The sequence below is a fragment of the Kryptolebias marmoratus genome, linkage group LG1 (assembly GCF_001649575.2).
Source record: "Kryptolebias marmoratus isolate JLee-2015 linkage group LG1, ASM164957v2, whole genome shotgun sequence".
Classification (NCBI taxonomy): domain Eukaryota; kingdom Metazoa; phylum Chordata; class Actinopteri; order Cyprinodontiformes; family Rivulidae; genus Kryptolebias; species Kryptolebias marmoratus.
Genome location: NC_051430.1, coordinates 24,770,762 through 24,796,067, shown reverse-complemented (window position 1 = coordinate 24,796,067; position 25,306 = coordinate 24,770,762). Strand labels below are relative to the sequence as shown.

General features: G+C 41.3%; 1 protein-coding gene across 1 annotated transcript; it reads left to right on the top strand.

Moving 5' to 3' along the window:
• The first annotated feature begins 5,585 nt into the window (after positions 1–5,585).
• On the top strand, positions 5,586–24,705 carry hic2 (hypermethylated in cancer 2). Its single transcript, XM_017412235.3, has 2 exons — positions 5,586–5,722; positions 17,001–24,705. The coding sequence occupies exon 2, from the start codon at positions 17,047–17,049 to the stop codon at positions 18,808–18,810; it is 1,764 nt and encodes a 587-aa protein (XP_017267724.1). The 5' UTR covers positions 5,586–5,722; positions 17,001–17,046; the 3' UTR covers positions 18,811–24,705.
• The last annotated feature ends 601 nt before the right edge of the window (positions 24,706–25,306 follow it).

Here is a 25,306-nt window from a genome sequence, read left to right as displayed (position 1 = left end):
GGCGCCGGGCTGACGTGGACCAAGCAGGCGAGAGCCGGGCTGACGTGGACCAAGCAGGCGAGAGCCGGGCTGACGTGGACCAAGCAGGCGAGAGCCAGACAGGCGTGGACGAGGACCAGACAGGCGTGGACGAGGACCAGACAGGCAGAGGGCCCAAACTGACTGTCCTGTCTGACCCATGACGTGGCGGAGCTGAGCAAGACGTCGATCGAAACCCTCGACGGAGCCGATCAAGGAGAGACATCCGTCCCACCCCTCGAGTCAACGAAGCGGAGCGAGGCGTCCCCTCGGAGGAGCAGAACGGAGGGAGGCATCCCCATGGACCCTCGGCGGTTCTGAGATGAGGCGTCGTCGTCCTCGGAGACCAGGCGAGGCGTCCGTCTGGACCCTCGACGTGGCGAAGAGGAACGAGGCGTCCTTCCGGACCCTCAAGGTGGCGCAGAGCAGAGCGAGGCGTCCTCTTGGACCCTCAAGGTGGCGCAGAGCAGAGCGAGGCGTCCTCTTGGACCCTCGGTCCACTGGGGTTGACGAGGTAAATGGAAACAGGTGAGTGGGGATAATGGCAGACAGGTGGAGATGGGCGTGGCAAGGAAGGCAGAAGAGTGACAGGGGAGGAGTGAATACTGAGAACAACACAACCAGGAAAAAACTAAACTGAAATAATAACTCAAAAACTCAAATCCTCACAATATTGCTGTTTACCACCTTCATCACATGTGTTTGATTGTAATTTACCAGGTCTAGATTCACTGCCAGCCTGTGTATATTAAATATGGGGCTGCTGAATGTCTGATTTACACCAAGATCTGTAAATCCGATTCAAGGTTGTGACCACAGACTCCTGACTCTGATAACATATTGTTTTGATCATTCAGATCCAGAGCAGATCCATGCTGTGGCAGAAACTGCACATAAATGATCCAGCTGTCAGGTTGCAGTGAAATGAACACAGAATGCAGACTCATATTTGAAGAAACTAAAAAGTGATTTATTTTAAAGGAACAGAGGGCTGACGTGGCAACAAAAACTTAAAAAATCCAAAACGCTGCTCATTATAAATATATAACACTGAGTCCTGTTCCAGCAGGACTGCTTGAAAAACAAGTTGTTGACCCTGAAGATGGGCCCAGGGAATTTGTCACTCGTGTTAATGAGCTTCCTACATAAATGAGACTAAAGTGATCCCCCCTTCCTCTGCTGCGCTATGAGACCCTAACTCTCTGACGCGCGCCTTTTCTCTGCACCTATGACCAACATCAGCCTCACTCTGTCTCCCGTGTTGCCCCTCACCAGCTCTGGCAACGTGCTGATGTTTCTCTTTAACATCTTCCTGGCTACAGCTATTATTTTCTTCAACATGTCCGTGCTGCTCTGCATTCTGCTCAGCAGGACGCTGCGCACCGAGAACCGTTCCATGTACATGCTGAGCTCCTGCCTCATGCACCGGCGTCTCTTATTACTACGTGGGCGTGCTGGACGTGAGGGACTATTTCACGTCTCCCACTTACACCTTTTACATCGTGCCCACCTTTCTGGGTCTGTCTTTTATGGCCATCCTGGCCGCGCAGGCCGACAGGTACCACTGCGTGGCGTCGCCGATGAAATATTCGCAGCGCATGACCCGAAACAGAACCCTGCTGGTCATCTGCGCCTACTGGCTCTATGCGTTCTTCATCGTGGGTGTGCAGAACTTAGTCCCAGTCGGGGTAGCCAGGAGGATCACCAGCATTGGGACGTTCATTGGTAACATATTCATGCTGGTTATAATGATCGGGCTGAATATCAGGCTGTTTGCCATCGCCACGTTCCAGCTGGGGAGGGAGCCCCCCTCAGAGGAGAGGGACACCAAGCGCTCCTCGGTGCATCTCATTCTGGTGGTGGCGGCGTTCTTCTTGGGTGCCTGGCTCCCTTTGTTCTCAAACATCGTTGCTTGTCACTTCGTTGGCACCTCCTGCCACACCTCTAAAAACGAAGGCACTGATCCGTTCATGACTCTGCCCAGAGTCAACGCTGCGCTGACTCCTGTTCTGTACGTCAGGGGGTGCCGTGCGCTCAGAGCCACGCTGTTCTCCACAGTGTGGAGACCCTGCTGTAAGAGGAGGTGAGAGGAATCCTTGCTCAGTTTAAGCCTTCAGTGTGTAAAAAACACAGCTGAGCCCTTTTAAAAAAATCGGGGTTCACTGTAAACCCCTACAACTCAATAATAAACGGATTTAGTTATCATAGCTCAGATATTCAGAAAAGGTTGGAGTAACTTCATTCCACAAATACTCAAACTGTAACTTTTGTGCATGCTTAAATCTTTTTGGAAAACTTTAAAATAACTTCTGTGTTGTAAGTGTCTTTGTTTTTGGTTATAAAAATATCAAGTTGTGCTCTAATGTCTGAAATAACTCAAGTTAAGTAACCCTAATTTTATTTACTCGAGTACTTTAAAACAACATGACTTTCACTCAGTTTAAAAGTTTACATACATGTTAACTGCTTCAAGGCAATTGGTTTCTTCGTTTGATTTGAACTAAATTACTGAGTTTTACACAACATTCAGTGAGTTATATAAGTCCTGATCACAATTCAAAACTTACAGCACTTTCATTCTTTATTTTCTTATTCGTTCTTCTTCTTGCCTCTTGATTTAACAAGAATGTCCCTTTTTGTCAATCTGAGGATTAATTATTTTTATTTGTCTTTTTCTCTCATTTCAAAGGTTGCTTCACGGAAAAGCCGGCCCTTCTAAACACTGATTCCCAGCATAATCCAACCGTTGGCTTGATGTTAAAGTGTCAGCATCGTTTGGATCCTCAAATTTTCCAATTTGTTTTTATTTTTCAAAGATGTAGGAGCAGATATGCATATCTAAATATTTAACTGGTCGAATTACAGCTGTTAATTCTAAATGATTTATGTAAATTATTAGAATGGAGAGTTTTGTAGGTTTATAAATTTGCACATTTTACATAATGCGCAGTCATGTTAAACATGCACAGTATGATTAAACATGTATATAAATATGTAAAAAATAGCGTGACTTTATAAACTGTATAAACACGGATGATTGGCATGTCAAACATATAAATGTGTCCTAAATAAATAAAGATAGTTAGATTAAATCTTCATGAAAAACTGGACAGAGCTTTCTTTTCGTTCAGAGACTGTTTGATAGGTTCCCTTAGCCTGTTCAATGTGAGGGCTTAATATCTATAAAACCATATAGTCTAATTTTAAAAATGAATTTTCTCCATGACTTTTTTTGAAGCTTGCATGCATCAGCTGCAGTTTATGCAGCGACCACACGGTGTCAGCAGAGAGCTTTGGCGCGCTGCCATGAGATCCATGTTCCTGGAAGGTGAACAATTTGCCCCCAAAAATGTGTTTTTTTTATGCTATCTGGTTCCTTCGGAGTTTCTCTTGGATAAATAATTATCTTCTTGAAGTAGTTTTATTGAGACTAAGCGCTAACTGTCATTTTAGTAAATTGCATGGAAGGTGATAACCTATCACTGAGGCTTTTCCAGGTTTCTTTTGGCTGAGGAAGGAGAGGGGTTGATAGTCGGTGCAAAGAGGAGGAGTCTGCATATGGTTACACTTCCGCACATCTGGTGCCCAGTCTCTGAACCCCAACATTCTCTCATTTGCCTCACTTTGTAAAATAAATAATAGTAATAAAAAACACCAGGTTAACTTAGGTTTTAAAACTCCCTGGGTCAGAGTGTGCACACATTATACTGAAAACCCCAGAATCCCTGACGAAACCCATTTTCTGCATCATACAGTTCGAATAAAACAGGAAAATGCAAAGAAAGTTTATGGATTTGTACAATTACTCCTGTGCTTAAAGTTTCAGATTGCAACAACTGTCTTAAGCCCATTTAACAAACAGATTCAAGAGGCTGCTGTTGTTTCTGTGGTGGCTGCAGTACGTGCATGATGTGCAAACACAATTCACCATGAGGACTGAGCCTGCAGAAACATACTGCACACTGCCAATGCTGTGACCGTTCAATATTATATAAATATAAGATAAGATACAGTATTTGTACAAAATGTACAAAAAGACACTTCATATAAAACCCTTGAGTTAACATCACATAATAAGAATTCAAAAATAAAAGATAAAATAAAATGTGACCAAAAAAAAACAGACAATCAAAAAACTTTGAAACAGTTTTTGAATTTCAAATTGAACTGGAGTTCTAAATTGGCTTAAAGAGATAGGAAATTATATAAAAACTGCACATAAATCTTGAAATCGATTAAGATTTTTTTTAAATGCACATTAAGTATAGATCAGGGGTGTTCAAAGTGGACAAAGGATTTGTGGCCCACTGGGTGATTTTGTGCATCCTACAACTATAATTTAAGTATTGTATCATTTTGGTCTGCAGGCTTAAGAGGTTGATGCAGATGGACTTTTTAAGGGTGGTATATATATCTTATATATATTCAATTTTAGGTTTCCAATTAAAATATACGTTTTTCATTTTAAATTGACAACCTTTACAATTTTAGTCTAGTTTCATGGTAAAAAGGACCAGAAACCTTTACAGACTTTTACCAAATAGAAGACTTTTGGGTAACAATTCATAAAACTTGGCTAAATATAGTAACTGTTTGAAAAGATAAAGAAATACTGTTGGTTTAATCATTGATAAACAGATATGGGATTTGGGTATATCACCTTCATTAATGTCCCTTCAAATCTAGCTTAGTGACTGCCAGCTGTACACTTCTTCAGTACTTTGACCATCATTTTAGGATGGCCCACCCATGGTTTGTGGGTCCTGAAGATTTTTGAAAAAATTGTCTCAGGTGGGATAATAAAGGTTACTGTGAACAAAATGCGCAGTTTGAAAACGTTGGATCCAGTAATTTTTCAGATGTGTTAACATAAAATTTTGAAATGTGGGTACGCACTCAATGTAAACAAAGCACTTTTATCTGCAAACTTTATTGAACAAATCTGAGCATAAATGTGTACCAATACATCAGAACTGTCTGACTTTTTGTGTGCCGTGGAAGGTGCTATTGTTGACCTATTTTCAGTTTCTGTAAGTAAACAAACGCAAAGTCAATGAATCTTGCTTACAAATCTTTAATCTAAGCACACATTGACCATCAGTTTGAGAAATGATTTGTGCTGATTTTGTTTCGAAGTTTATATCTTTTAAGCCAATAACATAAAGTGAGATAGTATCCAGGCATTTGTTTGTACAGCATTTTAGGTGAAACCGGACAAGAAACCTTCCTGGTTTTCCCACACCTTTCTTGTTATTTATTTGTTTTTTGCATTTGCAATCAGTTTTATCTTCCAACGCAGACCTCCATTCAGCAGCAGGATCACGGCTTCCTGGCTGCTTATAGAAAAATCAACAATCACGATTTAAAAGCAACAACTCCCCCCTCCCTCTGCGCGCCTCTGCTCCTGCCATCTTGCAGGTAAACTTGCCAGGGGTTCTGGTTTGAGAAAGTGTCCAAACCCTCCCACAGTGGGCTGTTTTCTTTCTTTCTCTCTCTCTCTCTCTCTCTCTCTCTCTCTCTCTCTCTCTCTCTCTCTTTTTTTTTTTTTTTTCTCTGCTGCGCTCTGGGCTGGTTTCTATTCAAATGTGGGTCAGGGGTGAGGAAGCCTAACGTCATAAGCTTTGCAACATGGCGTCCCGAAGGCTGTGAGATGAGCAGGAGGATGGTAGAGAACGCTTGAGAACGATCCTACCGATGTGATAAGGTATTTAAAACGCATTATTTCTCTTTAAGGTGGATTATAAACGGGTAGCGGAGCTGCTTCCGTTTCTGTTTGATCGGATCTCTTCCCCCCTCAGCTGCTGCAGGAGGAGGAATCGCGTTTTTTCTTTCCTCTCTCCACGGCGTGCCAACAAAAAAAAAAAAGAGGGGCTCTGTCTGCTTCTGGTGGTGCCTTTTCTGGCTCTACCAGGGCTGCCTGGCAAGCTGAGAAACCCCTCACGCCGTCTGTTGCGAGCTGTAAAGCAGGGCTCCTGCTGTAAAACCGCAGAGCAGGTTGTTTGCAAATATCGCCGCGTTTATTTTGGCTTCGTGAGGCGTTCAGGAGATGCCCCACAGGACGGCTGGGGACCCGATCATTACCAGGCAGGATGGCAGAGCCCTGGCGACAGACACGAGCCACAAACCTCCACTCTTCCACAAACCTTTTAAATCCAGTAGATTTTGATCAAAAATGAGACAGAGAGTCGAGTGGATTTCTGCCATCTAAGCAGGCTTTTACTAATTACATTTTTCGGGGTAAAAGACGCGAATTTTACGCACCGCGTTTTGCGCAATCACCAAAAAAAAAAAAAAAAAAAGAGATCCCATCGCTCCCGTTTCACTTGGTGTAACCCTCATTGTTTATATGTAGGTTAAGCCCCTGTAGTCTTAGGTAGGTCCAATTAAAATGATTTAACAGGATTGGCTGATATACACACCCAGCACAATGTGGATGCAGCGAGGTCCAGGTTTTAAAACGTCGTGCTTAAATGGATTTAATCGATGCTGTGGCTTCTGTATTTCTTTTTATAGCTTTTAGATGAACCAGTGTGGGTGTGACGTTACAGTGACCTGAAACTGCAGTGTTTTTGATGGAAACCGTGACCTGGATTGCTCATTTACCATGTTGCATATTTTGAATATTGGGTTCCTGGCTGAGGACACTTATTGTGCTCAGGTGTGAAGACAGCTTGGCTCCCAAGGTGATCAGTGTTGGTTAAGCACCAAGAGGCATGGAGATAATGGGGCACAAGAATGTCAGTAATGTTGGGTTGTCTTGACTGGCTGCTGGTTTTAAGCCCCCAATCATTCGTTTCCTCTACTTTAGGTTCCATTAAGAAAAGGAACACTCTAGTTAGGTCATTTTTGATCTTATAAAATGTGCCACTGAGTAAAATCCAGAAAACAGAAGTCATTATCTGCCCAATAACATTTAGGTTTGTCTAAAAAGTAGTTTTGAAATAACAGTTTGGTTCCTGTTAGGCATGGTGCATCGTCTTGAATGGTCTTGACCTGTTTCTAAACTCGATAACCTATAAAAAAAAAATCTGTCTTGTTTTTCACGACTTTTTATCCTTCTCTAAGTCACAGGGTGCCGAAGCCTTTAATATGAAGATTAGGAGATGTTATTTTGGCGGGTCACACCCACAGAGAAGTGCAGTTGAAGTGTTCATGGCTCTGCCTGCTGGCCTCCAACGATGATTGAGTTTTTAAATACTACTGGTGGAAAAAAACATTTTTTTTAACTTGTAGAAGTTGCAGCTTAAATCAACTCGATCTCATTCTGCTCCTGGGTTTTACTTTTGCACTACTGCTTATAAGCTTATGCAGAAGTTGTCAGTGAAAATGGGCTTTTGTATATGTGTGAGAATGGCAGTAATCTGGTGTTTTTTACTGTAGTTTTTATCATTGTTTTATTGCCAGGCTTTTCATGTTTTATTGTAGTCGTAAATGTATGTGACCTAAATAGTAAAGGGTCAAACAAATTAATTCAGGCCATTAAAATGACTAAGTCAACTGATCAGTGTGACATGTTTCATTGATTACTGTATGGACAACAGATTCTGGCCTGCAGGGTAATTTGAGGCCAGCGTTCCTCATATGATCCTCATGATCAGGTTGGTTGCCTCACCCTTCTTGTCCCTTCCCCTTCTCAACATACACTCGGCATCCTGTGTTCAGTGTGATCATGGCTTACTGTGGCATGTGTGGGCAGCACAATGCATTAAGAAGGCTGCTTAGGCTATATGTTCTGCTGACATGTTGGACGAGGACTTATAGATTGCGCGAGGCGGCTGCAGCCGCACAGGTCGGTCTTCTCTTCTCCGTGCTGCCTGGTTGCGGACAGTTTGGTTTGTTCAGTAGATAAAAGCACCTCGGGGCAGGGTTGTTGTTCTTAAAGAAGAAGAATGTGGAATGTAGTGCTGATAGCCAGAAGGTTATGCACTGTTTAAAAGCTGTAGGAAGAGGGGAGGGGGGTAGCTTTGCGAAACCATCGAACTTACCCAACCAAACTATAAGGCACCAGGTCATGTGGGTTTGCTGCTTTTTTACAAACTGGGGTAAAGTAGGAATGGGTTATCTCATCATGTTTATTGTCAAGACAGAGGTTCCTTTATCACTCTAATCATATCTCAGTGAAGTGGTTGATCACTTCACTTCTGGTGAGGGCACATAGTCAGATATAGTATGTTTGTACATGCCAAGTGTTACAGTTCTCCTGGCAGGGAAGGTTTAAGGCTTTGTCCACTCTTAACACGGATATTTTTTAAAACCAACAGTTTGTTTTAACCTCTTGTCTGCATGCAAACAGTGCTTCTGGTAAGAAAAACAGATTTCTACTAACACGTTTCCGCAATAAGGATTAATGAAACTAAGGTTTTAGTGCTTCTTTGCATTTGAAAAACAGAATTTCAGAAAAATTATGGCGTCTAGCCTACTATGCACATGCTCGCCATTACTTTCTGTGTCAGTCAACCCAACAATGATAGAGGTGTTTATCGGTTTTGGGCCAGGTGCACTTAAAGCAATACTTCAGATCTTTCAAAGTGGAGTTCTGTGGAAAGGTTATGAACAATTAATATCCAACCTGTTGTACATCTTTGAGTGACTTCAGTTTGGAGAAATGAAGTTTAACTCTGACTGGACTGAGCAGCTAACGGCTAGTTTGAGGATGGCCTAGACTAAAATGGACTGCTGCCATTTCAGAGCGACTCCAGTCTCAAACATGTCATAGCAATTCAAATGAAGGCTGCTTATTTAACCTTACACACATTTCACATTACTTGGTTATTTACGTCCAATTCTGAGAATCTTTGCAAGAGCAAATGGCAGCAACAGATAGTTGTAACACTTTAATGTAGCCTGGGGTCACATCCAACAGGAATATCATATTATTTCTGTCTGAATAACTCTGTGACGTGAAATTGGCGGCAGTGTTAAGCCAACATTCACATAAAATGCCATAACATTTTTAAGATTGGAGTCTTAAGATGGCAGCAGTCCACGATTGACCAGCTGTTCAAAAATATCTACAAAAGGTAAGATTGTAGTCATTCATTTTAATTATCCTTTATTTAACCAGACAAGTCCCATTGAGATCTCAGATCTGTTTTTCATGGGAGGCCTGGGCCCGAAGGCAGCCTAACATGCATGTTTGCTGCTGAAACCGGAGTGCCTGAAGAAAACCCACGCAAACACGAGGAGAACATACAAACTCCACACAGAAAGACCTCAGGTCCAACCTGGGGTTTGAACCCACGACCTTGCTGTGAGGCAACAGTGTTAATCACTAAGCCGTTGTGCAGCCTTTCCACAGGGCCTATTTGTAAAAGATCTGAACTATTCCTTTAATTCTGATCCTTTTGTCATTAAACTTCAGTCGCGTACTGAAAAGGTGGATTGAGGGGAAAAAATGTTGAACACTGTTTCTGTTTCTACGAGAAGCCCTGGCTTTGCTCAGAATGTTTCTCCTTTTTGTGTTTAGATTTTTTTATGTTAACGCTGTCGACTTGCCATCCTGTGCCACGGTGCGGGTATTTGCGGATAAACAAAGTGAACTATGGAGCTTTGTTAACTTAGATGTTTCAATGTTTCTGTTGGACTTTTTGCTTCTTTTCTGAATGTCTTTTAGAATGAAATAAAAATGTGTTTAGAAAAAAAAATTTAAAGTTTTGTCATCAATGCTTAACTCTTCATATTTCTACTTATATATTTTCTCCAGAGTCGCTTTTAATGCAGTATAAGACATGATGCAGATCAGAAATGCACACTCATGCACAGAACCATGACAAACACTCCTGTTTGTTATGGGGGAAAATAAAACACAAGAAGTGATGTTTTCTTTGTCTCTGTTTTAAATCTGGTTAACTTCTTGGATGAGTTGTTCTCTAAGGCAAACAGATCTTTCATCTCAGCCTTCATCTTCCATTTTCATTGGCATAAAAACCACAATTAGATGTCTTTATGAACACGTTTTATTTTTATATTTTTAAAGTAAGTTCATGTACTCAACAAACTTAACGTTTATTTCAAAAACAAAGCAGTACAAACAAGGAAGTGTAAATTAGTAGCTCCTAAATGCAAAGAAAATAATTTAAATCCAATTTTTGAATGATTTATACATTTTTTCACTTAAATCCATTTATAGGAAAATAATATGTGAGATTATTTTACCTTTCTTAACAAATGTAAAAAAAATACTTACCTAGGCATTTGCATTGTCTTTTAAGCAGTTATATACACACAACCATGCAAAAAAAATAAATGTCTAAAATCATATTTAGCTATAAATATGAACAGAATAATTATTTATCTGGTCAAATTTGTTTTTGAGCGTTTTGTTTGGAAAAGAGCGATGCCAAGCTGATGTCAGATCAAGTAACTCAGCTCCAAAGGTAATTTTGATTTTATGTTATTTGCAATTGGGATATATTGTTGTTTTTTTTTTTTACCATATCAAAATCTAAATATTAATACCAATAAGTAGTTTATTATATCTTTGAAAGAGTGTATTGTTTAATCGCTAAATAGTTTTTAAAACAGTAGTGAAATTTATCCTCGGTACTTGTGTTGTCCAAACAAACATTGCTCATTTCCTTAAACCTTGTGTTTTTCTATGTTTTCTGTTTATACCTGACATTTTGTTAACATAATGTTATACTTTCATCATGATGTTGCCAATAAAAGCTACTGAACTGAATCCTGTGAAAGAAACATAAACATACAATCCGTGTCCGGGCTTATCTTTACTGTAAATTTGAGGAAGTGAAATAAGACTCATGTAAACCTGTTTACCTCTTCCTCCTTCTAGATTTGGCTTCAGGTTCTTTCATGATATTTTATTATTCACACTTTTTTTTGGATATGTTGTGATGTAGGAAATTCCTGAGATGCGAACATTTCTTTGGTTTTATTCCAGCTTGTGTACGTTAATCCTGTGAAGCACAGCTCTGGTGTATTTGTCGTGTGTGTGGTAACCTCTGCCCCTCCTTTTTCATTGAACTGCACCCCGAGCGTGACTTGTCTGCATTGTAGCTGAATCCTAATTGAAGTGTTTTTTCAAGCTGTGGGACAGATCCTTTATTTCCCCTTTCAGCCATGTTATCAGGCATTGGTTAAATAGCATCTTGGATCATACCCTTTTTTCTGTGTGTGTCTGTTACATGACAAAAAAATAGTCTCATTGTTTTAGTATGTTTCCATTCTGAACAGTAAGATGTCTGACCTGCAGCTTTTCTGGAAACAAATATTTCCAGAATTACATCCAAGCTTCCAGCAAATTGTTTGCATCAAAGCATTTCAGCTGTTTGTCATGAAGACGATGCTTGTGGCTTTTTTAAATTATTTCAAGCAAAAATCACAGCAACTGAAATCACAAATTTAAAGCTCTGAAGGCTGTGGTATAAATGTGCACCCTCCCTGGTGATGAGGCCTTCTCTCATAATATGACTGGATGTTAGAGGTCTACCTTTTTGTGTCTAACATTGTAACAGTTTTGACTTTATAATAACCAGATTTCTAAAATTTAATGGAAAAAACTGCTTTCCTCAATTATATAAAAAGCGGAACACTGCTGAATTCACCAGCTTCTTTAGCTTTTTTATGTGCTTCATAGATTTTCTGAATGAGGTCCTACATGTATTGCAGGTCAAACAGGCAACGTATTGTTGTGGCAGTACTATAGATAAAGGGGAAAGACATTGCAGTATTCCAATAAGTGCATATTTATAACCAGAGAACTCTAATACCAAAATAAACATGCTGTTTTAGCAACAGTGGGTCATTTGTGAAATATGCAGCTAGTAAGAACCTGTCACCTCATCGATGCATAGCTTGCCCTACCCAAATACTCTGCAAGGAAAATGTCTCCAAAGCTTCGGCTCTGTAGTTATTATTTTAATTCTGGTGTAGATATTGGCTCTTTACTTGAATAACCAGGTTTTTTTTATCACAGCCAGGTGCACTTGTATTCCCCACTTCCTGATGTAGCTCTGTTTGCAACTGTGTGTATTTGTATAGCCAGTTCAGGCCAAGATGTAAATAAATCAGGAAAGGGGTTTCTGCCATTTCCTTTGATGCAGCACATACTGCATTAGATGAGAACTAGCATTAGGAGTAAAAAGCCTATCGGTTTGCTTTAATCTCCTCATTACGTTGTGCGTTGTCCTTTCACATATGAGAGAAACGACAGTCTGATAATTGCGGGACACGTGAGCCCTGCATGGATCAGCCATACCCATGCAGCAAGGTCAGCCATGTTGAGAGCTGGTTGCTTGGGTGTTTGTATTTCAAACTGGCTTTGCACCATCCCCCTGACCCCTCCCCCACTGCCTCTGCCCACCAGCATACTCCTCTTTCTGTGTGACAGTGTGCATGTGTTTTAAGTGCATGTGCAGGCCAATGCCTTTTTCCTCCTGTACATGATTGCCTCTCAGCTTGTCTCTATGTCTCCACCTCTAATCCTTTTTGTGCAGATTGCAAGAGTTCAGTGACAGGATCTTGAAGTCATTATTCTGCTGTTAAAAGAAATCGTCATGAAAGGCTGAATATGTTTTTAAAAATTCTACTCAGTCTTGTTTTTTGTCGGTTGCAAGCAGATGACCTTTCACAATAGTAGGGTGTGTTTTGTTTTTGCATCACAGGACTTTGCCTTGCCTCACCTCTGCCCTCTCTCTCTTGGCTCTCTTACCCTCTGTTGAGGAGATTAGTGCCACAGCCCACTGCTCACTCAGCCACCTTCGCTACATGAACACAGGCTTTGAAAGGTTTACTTACCTGATGTGTAATCCATAAACTCCTAGTCATAGGAATGCAAAACAACAAAAAAGACGCCAGTAAATGAGGCCGAACCTGATCGCCCAGCTCTCGTGTAACTAGTTTAATTTGGCTGACATTAATTCACTGCTCGGGGCACTTTAACGCTCGCTAGTTTACAGTCATAAATCAACACCTGGGTATGTTATTCAGTTCATGTCTGTCTGTTTTGTGGTAAACATCCGTGTCAGCTCTTCTCATCAGCAGGTTTCTGAGAGAGGTCAAGGTTGAACCTTTTAAAGTGAGGTTGAACCCCTTTATCATTATGTCTAAGTTTTTCAAAAGGTTGACGCTAAAGTCAGGTAAAGCTGATCGTGTGTCTACAAGACCAGCATTCCTCCTGGTCTGTTAAGAGTCCAAGCAAAAAGGCTTACTTTAAATTTCATGCAGTGCCAATCTTGGTCAGAGGAAATTTCTGACCATGCTACCAGTTACAGTTTACATGTACACAGGTAATCCTTCTTGCTAGGTTCAACTAGCATGCTGGAAACGTCTTGCGGGTTCATCTTTTATAATTCTAAACTTTAGATCATGTTTATTGCCAAAGAACTGGAATGACTGCTTATAGTTTGCATTTAAATATGCATAAGAAGCCAGGCACTCACAGATGGAGGTGCCATGATGGTGTGGGCCTATCATTTCCCTATTGTAATACATCTCTCTTTCCTGGGCAGCATCATTAGGAGGGGAGCTGGGACTACATGTGTCCCACCCTAGCTGCATATAGATCAGCAGTAATCCATTAGCAGCCCCCTGGAATCTAGCCGGCACGGCACAGCACTGAAGGGGCCAAGGGAAGTGTGTAGCTGTGTGGGTGATGGGGGAAGGAGAGGGAGAACGAGGGATGAGAAGAGGAGGGGGGTGGGGGATGTTTTTTTGTTTTTTTTTTGCTCCTGCACTGGTTTTTCACTCTGAGCCCAGCCCCCTTTTTATGTTGGCCTGCAGGAAGAAGTGTCTTGGATCCACCATAAAGCATGCAGAGATGTGTATGTTTAAAGAGACTTGAATGATATATGGCTTCCTGGCTGGCATCGAAGCAGAGGCTCTCCTTTCCAGCAGCTCTCTTGTTCATTAATGCCTGCAGGGTTGAGTGTCATACACCCCTGAAGCTGGTTCTGTGATTAACAGATATGGGTTATGTATTCCAGAATGGCTCATTATGATCAACATTAGGGACAGTGAACTGTTCCTGAGATGTGGTTGCAGGTCCAGAGAGACAGTGGTGAGAGTGGGAAGATAAAAGAGCAAGGGAAAGATGTGCAGCAGAAGGACGGGGGAGGGGAGGAAGATCATGAGGAGAAGTGTCAAAGCAGATGAGGCAAGCCCAGGCGTGGACCTGAGAGTAATGATTACTTCAGCTGATTGTATCAGCCAGTCAGACTGTGACAGACCCCAGCCGTTTCTGGTTTACACTTCAGCAATGTTCAGTGTTGCCAGAAAGGGTCACATTCTTAAAAAAAAACTCCCTTCGTATGATGTCACCTTCCATACTAATAGCTTGCATTTTTATGTTTGTCCTTTCATCTTGACATTGTCGTGCTTGCAGACCTTAAATACAGGTTTTGTTCATAATGTCTGAAAATGTAAAATGGCAGAACGTGATTGATTGAGCATGAAATTTTAGGTTTCCTGATGAAGGATGTGCCCATTTAAAAGGAGGAGATTACAGATCTATAGACTCCCTGAGGGTATTTGGAAACTGGGCACTCCCCTGAGAATCACATAACTTCAGGTTTTTTTTTCCATTTTGCATTTTCAAGTGTTTACAAACACCAATTACTGGTGTACAACACACCTTTTAGTCAGCAATGCAGTGTCTTTCACATACTATGGTTTTGTGATAAGGCTGTTAAAACGAACCCATTAATTTGTCTTTATTTGTTCACACATAAACCAGTTAAGTCAGCCATGTTCTGTAGCAATGTGTGCCTTTACACATCGTGGAACCAGCAAAGTGAAGCTTTGCACGTGCAGCCATCCACTTCACACCTACTCGCCAACTCTGCTCTGTGACTACCTCCACTGCAGCCTCAGTAGCAGACTTCGACCCCACCCCCACCACCACAACCCCCCATCTGTTGCAGTCATTTCACATGACACCGAGGCAGGAAGAAAGCCTGGCTTTAAAGTGTTGTGTGAAAGGAGCTACAAAGCCAAATTGGCATACATGTGTGAGGTGGGAAGTGGTTGTCTCTTAGATGATGCCAATGCCGACTTGTGTTAAAGAATACATGGACATCTCATAGACCTGCCTCCAATCTGCATGAATTGTCATAAAGGGAACAGTGGTGGTTTGAAGTTGTGTGTTTCTTTTTTGTAGATAAGGCGCAACCAGTGGTTAAAAAGGATTAGAGCCTTTATGGTGGCATGAGGTGGAGCTTCTTTATTTTAGGCTGGTTGTTGTATAGTTATGACTCCTCTGTGTAAAAGACGGGTATTAATAGGTCAAAACTTCATGTTTTTCTTCTGTTGCACATAAAGCCATTAAAGTCAAGACATCACAGCAAAATCACTACTATGTGGGTTTTTTATTTTATTTTTTATGCTATTTCCTTAAGGCTTTTGTAAAGGCAAACGTTTAACAGATGTTTACACATAGATTTTGATACACTGTTCTGCTGGAGTTTCATGCCTCTGTTTGACTACATAATACTCATTTATGCCTTTTTTATTATTCACCACAGAACTAAAGCAACCTACAAATTGTTCTTCTTATTTTATTTTAGGACAACATGATCAATTTAATTTTAAGTACAAAGTATTTTAAGTATCTCCAGTAAGCATGGTGGAGATTCAAAAATAGTGGATACTTTTGTACAATGGATACAAAAACACAGGCTGAAAATGCCTGGAGTCTGTTTAACTTGTCAGTTTGTTTTTTCCAAGCCAAACTAACTAGTTAAACCAATTAGAAACTGATATCCAAATTGGGTCAAAATATGAATAAAAGGTTGGGTTTTTTTTTTTTTTTTTTTTTTTCATTTTTGCAATTGCATTCAAAAGAATTCAAGCTAGAGAAGCTGCCTTTTTAAAGTTAATTTTTTTTCTTTCATATGTGTTCTGTTAACATAAAGGATATCGGGGGGAAAAAAAACAACTTTACTGATATGCATTTGTCAAGCTTCATACTTCTGTCACTAGCTTAGAAGAAGCACTCCTTTTCTCCCTGCTGTGTTGAAATTTTGTAATTTTCTATGTTGGCATGGAGCTAAAATGGCACATTTCACATGCATGTATGGCTTAAGTAAGACTTTTTTTTTTTACATTACCGCATGATCTCAAGAAATGTGCTGTTCCCTGGTGAGTTCAGTGGCATTAAACATATAGGTTAATTTCACCAGCTCTAAAAAAGCCTAAAAGAAAAGCAAATCATGTTTTGATGTTGGGCTGGGAAAAGAGCACCGTGGTATGTTGTAGGTCATCGGTGAATGAGATTCACCCATCCTAATTCCATAAATGAGGGCCTCTCTGGAGGATCAAGTGGTGCCGTCCTTGTCTTTGAGCCACACCCTCCCCTCCCCTTCTGCCCAAGCTTCTGTGTAGTTTTACCTGCTCAGGTGTCACCTAATCCTTTCCCCCGGCCCTGCTGTGCCACCGACCCCCACCCTCAGACAATAAGGCAGGGCTGACATTACCATGACCTAATGGAGACGAGTGTAAGCCATGTTTCCAAAGAGGGCACCCCACCGAAACTAGAGTTACTCTGTTGAAATGGGGAAGAGAAGCTGAGAGGAGGCACCGTAGGAAAATAGTTACTTTACCCTTTCCTCCTCCCCGCCCCTGTGGCTTTTGTGCCAGAACAGCGGCAATGTGTACAATCAGAACTTGATCTATGTAGGGTAACAATTTGTTTAAAATGGAAGATGAAAGAGAGGACATGGTTTCCAGTTTCTTTTCTGCAATGTTGTGTATAGCATGTGCTAACAGTGTGCTAATTTCCTCGTGAGACCTAGAATTTATGCATTTGTAGGCAGGGTCATATGAAACGCAGCTTGGTTGCTCTTTTTAAGTCATGAAAAATAGTTTCTGTTAACTATAAATTCAAGCTTACTAAAAATAAATTAAAAAAATCAAATCTTGTATTGCTGTCTTGAGTATTGGTTTACACGTGGTATTGAATAACACTGCATTTGCACTGAAATACATTTTTACCCTCTTTTTTTTTTTTTTCCTTCCTTGTCTTTCAGCTTTAGGTGGTGCTCGTTGTGGAAGAGAGAGAGAAGGAAGGAGGAAATGGAACTGCCAAATCATGCCAAACAACTGTTGCTGCAACTCAACCAGCAGAGAGCCAAAGGCTTCCTGTGTGATGTTATCATTGTGGTGGAGAATGCACTCTTCCGTGCTCACAAGAACATCCTGGCAGCAAGCAGCATTTACTTCAAATCTCTGGTCCTCCACGATAACCTAATTAACCTTGACACAGAGATGGTCAACCCATCTGTTTTTAGACAAGTTCTGGATTTTATCTATACTGGAAAGCTTCTGACCTCCTCAGACCAGAGCAATGAGCAGAACTTCAGTGCCCTCTTGACTGCAGCCAGCTACCTCCAGCTCCATGACCTCGCCGCTCTGTGCAGAAAGAAGCTCAAGCGCAGTGGTGGGAAGCCCCTGCCAGGAAAACCCTCCACTCCAGGTCCCATTAGCCGCTTACGCCTCAACAACCAGCGCCTTTCCTCTTCTACCCCTGCTGGCCCTAACAACCACTATCCTCCGACCCCTTCCGATGCCGACCAACCACAGCCAGATGAAGGCCTTCGGGACAAGCTCTCAGATGATGAGATGTTTGTCGGCAGTTCTGGGAAGACAGGAAATGGGGGGAATGGAAGCAGTAACGGTAATCTTAGCAGTGGAGCAAGTGCTGGAGAGCCAGATCTTGGACTTGATTTGTCCAAAAAGAGTCCTCACTCTGCAGGCACAGCCACTGATGCCCTCAGCCCGCACAGCAACTCCCAGGAGTCCCCTCAATCTGCCTCAGTATCCACAACCAACAGTGCCTCGTTGGATGACTCCTCAACCACCCTACCAGGTGTAGACACTTGCATCTCAGAGACCATGGAGCTCAACTCCTCTTCTAAAACCTCAGAGGAATCCCAAAACCAAACCGATGGTCCTCCACCGCAGAAAAAAACCCGGCAGGCTGCTCGCAAAAATGAATGGCCAAAGAAAGAGGCATCAGGGTTGAAGTCAGAGGAGCACGATAGGCCCCTGGTTAACGGTGTGATTGTTGGTCCTAAAGAAGGCCGCTCCTCTGGGATATGTGGAGGTAGTAGTAGCTGCTTTGCATCTGACCAGTCTTTCCAGTGTAAAGATGAGGATGAAGGAGGAGAAAACGGCCAAGAACACAGTGATGAAAGTGGTCAAAGTGATGGAGAGAGTGCAGGAGGTGGAGGAGGATCAGCAGGAGGGCACCACAGCGTCAACTATGTGTACCGGCAGGAAGGTTTTGAGCCAGCATTCGGAGACAACCTCTATGTGTGCATTCCCTGTGGTAAGGGCTTCCCCAGTTCTGAGCAGCTCAATGCTCATGTGGAGACGCACACCGAGGACGAGCTCTACATCAAAGAAGAGGGTGGGACCTTTGTAAAAGAGGAAGACGAGGAGGAAGCTGAGGACCTTTCTGCTTCTGTAGGTCCCTCCAACTTTAGCTCTGAAACGCGTCCGTTCAAGTGTACTGTCTGCAGTAAGAGCTACAAAGACCCTGCAACGCTGAGACAACATGAAAAGAGCCACTGGCTGACCAGGCCCTTCCCCTGCAACATCTGCGGCAAAATGTTCACCCAGAGGGGAACCATGACACGCCACATGCGCAGCCATCTAGGCCTCAAGCCTTTCGCATGTGAAGAGTGCGGCATGCGTTTCACACGTCAGTACCGCCTGACGGAGCACATGCGTGTTCACTCTGGGGAGAAGCCGTACGAATGCCAGCTATGTGGTGGGAAGTTTACCCAGCAACGCAACCTCATCAGTCACCTGAGAATGCACACTTCACCCTCTTAAAAATGCATCAAGCCAAAGAACTATGGGAATACGAAAAAAAAGGAACATTTCTCTACCTTTTATCCATCTCAGAAGCAAAGAAATGCACACATACACATTCACATGAAAACACACATAGTTCTACTTACTAAGTCCAGTTTACGATGCCCTGGATGAGTGAATGATGTTGCTGCTTTCCGAGGTGGTCTCTTATTGATAGTGGGATCTTGTTGGTGCCAGGATCAGGTCATCTTTTATATCGAGTGACGTGTGCTCATCTCTCAGGAGTTTTCGAGGGACAATTTACTTGTGTGTCTCTCTCCAAAGTCACGAAACCATGATGCAGTGGCATGACATCTCGTTTGTTGAATGTGAATGTGGGTACTGATATAATTTCAAGCCCCCCTCACCTCATACCCCCTCAGCAGCCTTCCTCTCTTCACTCTTTGAGGCGTTTTGAGTTTTTCAGATTGTTCTTAAAGCAGATTAACTCAAGAGTCCCATCTGTACTCCAGAGCTATTTTGACCAAAAATCAGTGCAAACAATACTGGCAATAATTCAGTAAAAAAAAAATATTATTTTTACCCTGACAGCTTTATATCCTTTATGATGTTGGTGATGCTATATGCATGAAAGAGGAGGGGTAACTGGGTTTGGGACCATCTCCATGCTTTACCTGAAAGTTCAGATAGAAGGTTAAGGTCGGGGAGGACAGAATATTCGGTGTCCTCTCTGTGGCTGTTTGCATTGATGTATAGAAGAGTTTTCAATGTTTTATAGATTTGCCTGCTAGTGCTCCAAGGAGTGAATCCTTGCTGGAAAGTTGCACCCCTTGTGGTACTTCTTTTACCTAAAGAGCTTGTCATGTTTCAGTGAATGTTTAAACTGGAAGGTCTTGGGGTTTTTTTGTTTTTTGTTTTTTTTTCTTGTTGAGGGGAGGGGGGGATCCAGGTTGTGGTGTGGTGGGGTGGGGTAGGGGTTTAATGCGGCTTAGGAGGGGTGTTTTAAAAATGAACATTATGTTCAGTGGGTACGTTTATTTTATTTTTTTGTGTATAGATTTCCTCCCCTCAAAAAAAAAAAAAAGAAGTCTATTTATATAGGCTTGTGACCTCGCTACCTCTGATTACTCTCATGAACTCTGTCGATTAGTTGAAAGTTCCTATGTAATTAATTGTAAAAAGTGTGTAGATTATGGTAACTTTTCACCTAATGCTTTAACCTGCCCATCTCTCAACACAGGTTTTTAATGCTCATAGATTTTACGCATTAATGTTGTTTTTAGCTGTTTGTATTTGTCAGATCTAGCTTTTTTTAGGGGTCCGGGTCACTGTGGCCCCAATTCAAAGTGTACTGTAGCGTCCTGCCTGGAGCAAATAGTGGTTAGTTGGTTAGTTTAGATGTATAGTGTTCCAAAGATCTTAATGAATGTTGAGGAGAGCAGAGCTAACTAACAAAACATTGCTAGACAAGTTCATAACCAAAGTTTAATAAAAAAAAAAGATGTACTTAAGATATATAGCATACTAAATTATTTTTTCTTTTAATTTCTTTTTGCTGTATAAAACAAATTATGAATTATATTCTAAAGTCCAGACAAAGAAATCCACTCGTTTGAGGGAGTTTTGGCCAATGACTCTGAGAATGATGATGGTTTTTGTGGTTTGCAAGGAAAGCTTGTGCTGATTGGTGGGCCGGTATAATGAAAACTTTACCACCTGACAGAACTAGTAAAGTTTAACTCTTGTTCCTTTTTTTTTTGTGTGTCCAGAGTCCTTATCACTTTATATTCCCTGATTTTAAAAAAGGAGAAAAAAAAAGAAAAAGGAAAAAAAACAGAACCTGATGACATTTTATGTGTTCTGTTCAGACCAAAAAAAGATAGGAATTATCAGAATTTTAATGTGAAGTTTAAGTTACTTTTTTTTTTTTTTTTGAGCCAGACTTGTGAAATCTTGTAATAAGAAGAGAGGAGCAGAGATGCACTGGACAGATGGGCAACTTGTTGGTCTCCTGCAGCATCTTTTTTTTTTCCTTTTTTGGCTGATTGTATTCCATTTTATCACAGAATTGTTTTAAATTATTTTAAACTATTTTAAGATGTACCTCATCATAAGCAACCACAAGTTGAGAATGGACCATTTTTATTGTTTTTCTCCGGTACCTGTCCAGTGTATCTACTCTTAAAAAGTCACACTGTGGGTTATTAACCTTCGCTACAAGTTTTTAGTAAAGGCATTCCTCTGTTATGTTGTTTTAACTGTCCTCTTGATTGAAAGGTTTTGTTTAATACCTCTTTCGTCCTCTTGTTTTGGTCTGTGAAATGTTCTTATCGCAGGGATGCAGCTAAAGTTTCACAAATGTCACTATCGTTTAGAGGTACCTGCATCCTGGACTCCCGGAGTTTTTCTGTCTTGTTGCTCAGCAGTTGCTGTTTAGATATTGCATGGTACATGTGGACTTTTCACACTCCCCAACTTTGCCCCCCCAACCACAAAACCTGTTATTTATCGCCTGATACTTTGTTGCTTGTGACCTCTTCTAGCTTGAGAGGGAGTCCACAATGCATTGCCTTCAAATGTTATTGTACCTGTCAACACTTTGTGCGTTACAGCAAAAAATCTGTGATGCAAAAGGTGTTTGTACAACGTAATCTTTAGCCATCTCTGCAAAGAGACTTTGCAGTTGCATTTGAATGCTTGCTTGTTTGACATAACGAAGAAAAAAAAAAACTCCAAACTGTGACCGTACTACTATTACTAGTACTACTACTATTCAAGTACTTCAGGGATTGTTCTGTGTCTGTGAGTGCAGACTCTCAGCTACATTTGTAAGATAAAGCATTGTATCAATTTCTCTGTATTTTAATCTTAGGGGGGAAAAGCAAAAACACTAGTTTCATATTTAAGACAAAACGGGGGGATTCTTTTTCAACTAACACAAAAAGCCTTGACAAAGGCGAGGCAGCTCAAAAAAAAAAACAACTCTACATTTTATTTGGTAACACGGTATGTTCAGAAAATAGTTGCGAACTTGTACAAAGAACTTAGAAGAAAGAAAAGCTCATACCCAAATCCACAAACTATTTTTTAAACCAAAGCACATTTGAATGATTATGGAACCATGTGTGGCTCTAAAAAAAGAAACATATGTATTTATCTCATTGTTTACATGAACTTTAACAGTTTTACAGACCTCAGTCGAGACTCGGCCAGTCAGGAAGGTGGTCTTTTTTTTTTTTTCTTCCTTTTTTTTTTTAAGATGCTTTTCCACAGATGTTGCTGCCAAAACAAAAGTATACCATTAAACATGGGGTGGGGCTACTGCATATTCAATAAGGGGGAGGGTGTGTGGTTTAAGGGCACTCCCCCCCCTCCTCCCCTCCCTGCCAGCTGGCTTTGGGGTGACCCTGCACCCCAGTCCTCCTGCCCTCTGGCCTGTCTTCAGATGGGACCACAGGAAAGGGGGGGTGGGGGTGGGCAGTGCATCCTTGACGTGTTAATCAAAGAGCATTGTTCAACGGTGTCTTTTAGCTCAACGTTGCGCCTCTGTTTACCCAAACTCACTTGAGGAGTACCTCTTCTGTTTGGTCGGGCGATTTTTCAACGCTTTACTTGTATAACACAACGCATCTCATACTGGCGGTTCTTGAAACCTATCTGGAGAATGTAGCATTGATCTGTGCTTTACACATAAACAGGCTTTTCTCGTAGTCTTAACTGTGAATGTTTTCATTTTTCTGCTTTTGAAGCTTTTTTTTTTTTCTCTTTGTCTGTATTCTGTGGGTAAAAGCAGCACAAACCTCCGGCTGGCCGAGCCTCAAACAAAGTTGGCGCAAACACTTATTGACAGTGTTCTTTTTTTTATCAAATGTCTATTGTCGCTGATGAATGTATTTATTTCTGGGCTTGCCCTCACCTCTTCAAAGAATTTACTCAGTATGTGAGTCTGAGGTGGTGGCATGACCCCCTTTTTTGTTTTTACTTGGAAGATTTCAAGCTGAATCTAAGATGAGACACAAAACATAGCCATTAACCACAATCTGTGAAGATGACTTTTTTGTGGGAGAACTGATGTATTTTTTTTTTGTATCCCCCCCCCACCAACTTAAAGAAAATGGTCTATGGCATTTACTATATCCTCAGTTATACCTGACAGTCTGTAAAGTTTTTATTTCATGTGTTTTACGATGGGTGCTTTTTACCCATGCAGTCTTGAGTTCTCACTGACTGCACACTGAGAGGAGTTGAACTCTGACCCCTTTATGTGTGTGTGTCTGCGGACAAAGGCTGGACACTGCCTGTGCAGAGCGGAGGCTACTGTATTTTTTTTTTGTTTTGTTTTTTTCAAGCTTGCTCTCCCTGGGTGTTGCCATGCTGCTGATGCTAAAGAAAATAAGTAATTCAAAAAACTAAACAGCAGAAACATGCACATAATTCACACTTCTGAATGGTAATGTTCTTGAATTTCTTGTCTTAAACCACTTCTTCCATCTTTTTTTTTTTTTTTTTTTTTACATGTTTGTTTTTTTAGTGTCTGTTAGGCGGATTTTAGAGACATTGGATGAGATAGCTTTACTAAGTGCACTTTGTATGTTTTTAAAGCGTCTGTGAGAACTCAGAAGCTCTCATATCAGTTCAGATTTACCTGACGGTTTACTCTTTGTCTTTCTCTTCTTACCTCATCATTGTGATACCATATCATTTATGCAGTGTTAGAAAAGCTTTAAAATTGCATCCATGAAGACAGAAACTCATTTGAGAGACTGCACCCATCTCTGCATTCATCTTGACACTTTTGCAATTCTTACTTTTACCACCATTCAGGTGTTTCATGTTGTAGAGGGGCTGTTCTGTCTATTTAGTATGGAGATGCTCCTCCTTACCTTGGCAAACTGAACCAAAGCCTAGTTTTAAAATGGCCTCCTGTCCCATTAAACCCTGCCTAAGCTTTATTGTCCCTTTGCTTTATCTCAGATACACCTGACCCGCTCGCTTTAGCCCTTTGGTCCACTGTAATCTCTATTAGTGCTCTGCTCTGCTGCATTTTTCAGTATTTACTGCACCTCCACTGTAATGACTAAGAATAGAAAACACCAAATTACCTCAAAAACTTTCAGTGTTTACCGAAATCTGCTGTCTTGCCATTACATTTATACTTTTTTGCCGTCCTTCTGTAACCAAAATGTTCTTGTTTTGAAAAGAGTTTATAGCAGCATATTTTCATACATAACCTTTTATTTGCATATTTTTACGGATATCTAAAGGCACTGTGTCACCTTGATGTGCACTGCATTAATGGACAGACATGATTAGCTGCTAAAAAAGGAACTAATACTTGAAGAGTTGGTTAGTGGAGCTGCTCATGAAGTGGGTGTATAGAGCTTCCTCTCTGGTTTTCTTCAGGAACAGCCTCTCAATAATGTATCAGGATCTATGGGGCAGAGAGGTTCAGAAATGGACATGTAGGGTCTTTGCTGATGAATAATTAAAGGGCAAGAAGCCCTCCCCTTTGGCAAACACACATTGCATGCAAAGGTGTACACACCCAGGTGTGCTTTTGTTGGCATGTACACCCATAAACCTCCACTGACGCAAACACAGATGCCACCGTCTAGACTGCAAACACCGCCCAACATGCACACAGCAGTATTGAAGGTGAGGTTCTTTGACCCTTTTTTGTGGCTTTTGGCAGCACCCAGGCTGGGCTCTCTTTATCTCCACTCCTCAGAGAGCTCGTATTCAGGTCAGGGCCACCGCCGTGCAGAGCGACGGGGCTCGCAAACTCAAAGTGTCATAAAAAGTGTAATACGGCTGACCTCAGCACTCACAACCTTACAGTCTTAATGTACAGCAGTGAGGAAAAATAACTGTTATTTTATGATCTTTTCATTAAAAGCTTGATTGAAAACTTGAGACTTGTCTGTGTTCCTCATTTTGTTTAAATTTGAATCTGGTGTTGTGTTCATGTATGTGGTCCCATTCACACATGAAATCTGATGGATCTTTACGAACTAGTAACACTCAAATGTCTCATTTCAGGAACTTCTAATGTAATGCCTCAGGGTAATGAATGCACACTCTACAGAACTGCTTTACTGACAGTTTCATATAGGTTGAGCATGTCATTTCTAGGAAATTAAAACCTGTTGGCAGCCTTTCCTACAGGAAGTCCCAATAAGGGCAGAGTGCGCAGAAGTGCGACACAGGGTGGGAGCGAAACTTGACAGTTGACCTGACTGTTCAGTAAAGAGTAGTTTTAGGTCAGGAAAAGGCACGATTTGTGACTCGTTGGATGTGTTTGATTTTGTCTTTACGGGCATCTTAAATTGATCATTTGAAAAGAGTCTGTGGAAAGGTTATGAACAAACTACCACATCTTACCAGTGGTAGATAGCTTTTTGAACGACCTGTTTGGAGAAACTAGTTTAATTCTGCCAGGACGGACGAGCTAAATGTTAGTTCAAGCTGTGCCGAAACCAAAAGTGGATTGAAACAACTATAGTCTCAAAAATTT

What these genes read in the sequence shown, in the direction of transcription:
- hic2 (XM_017412235.3), top strand. Translation starts at nt 17,047, where the DNA reads ATGGAACTGCCAAATCATGCCAAACAACTGTTGCTGCAACTCAACCAG.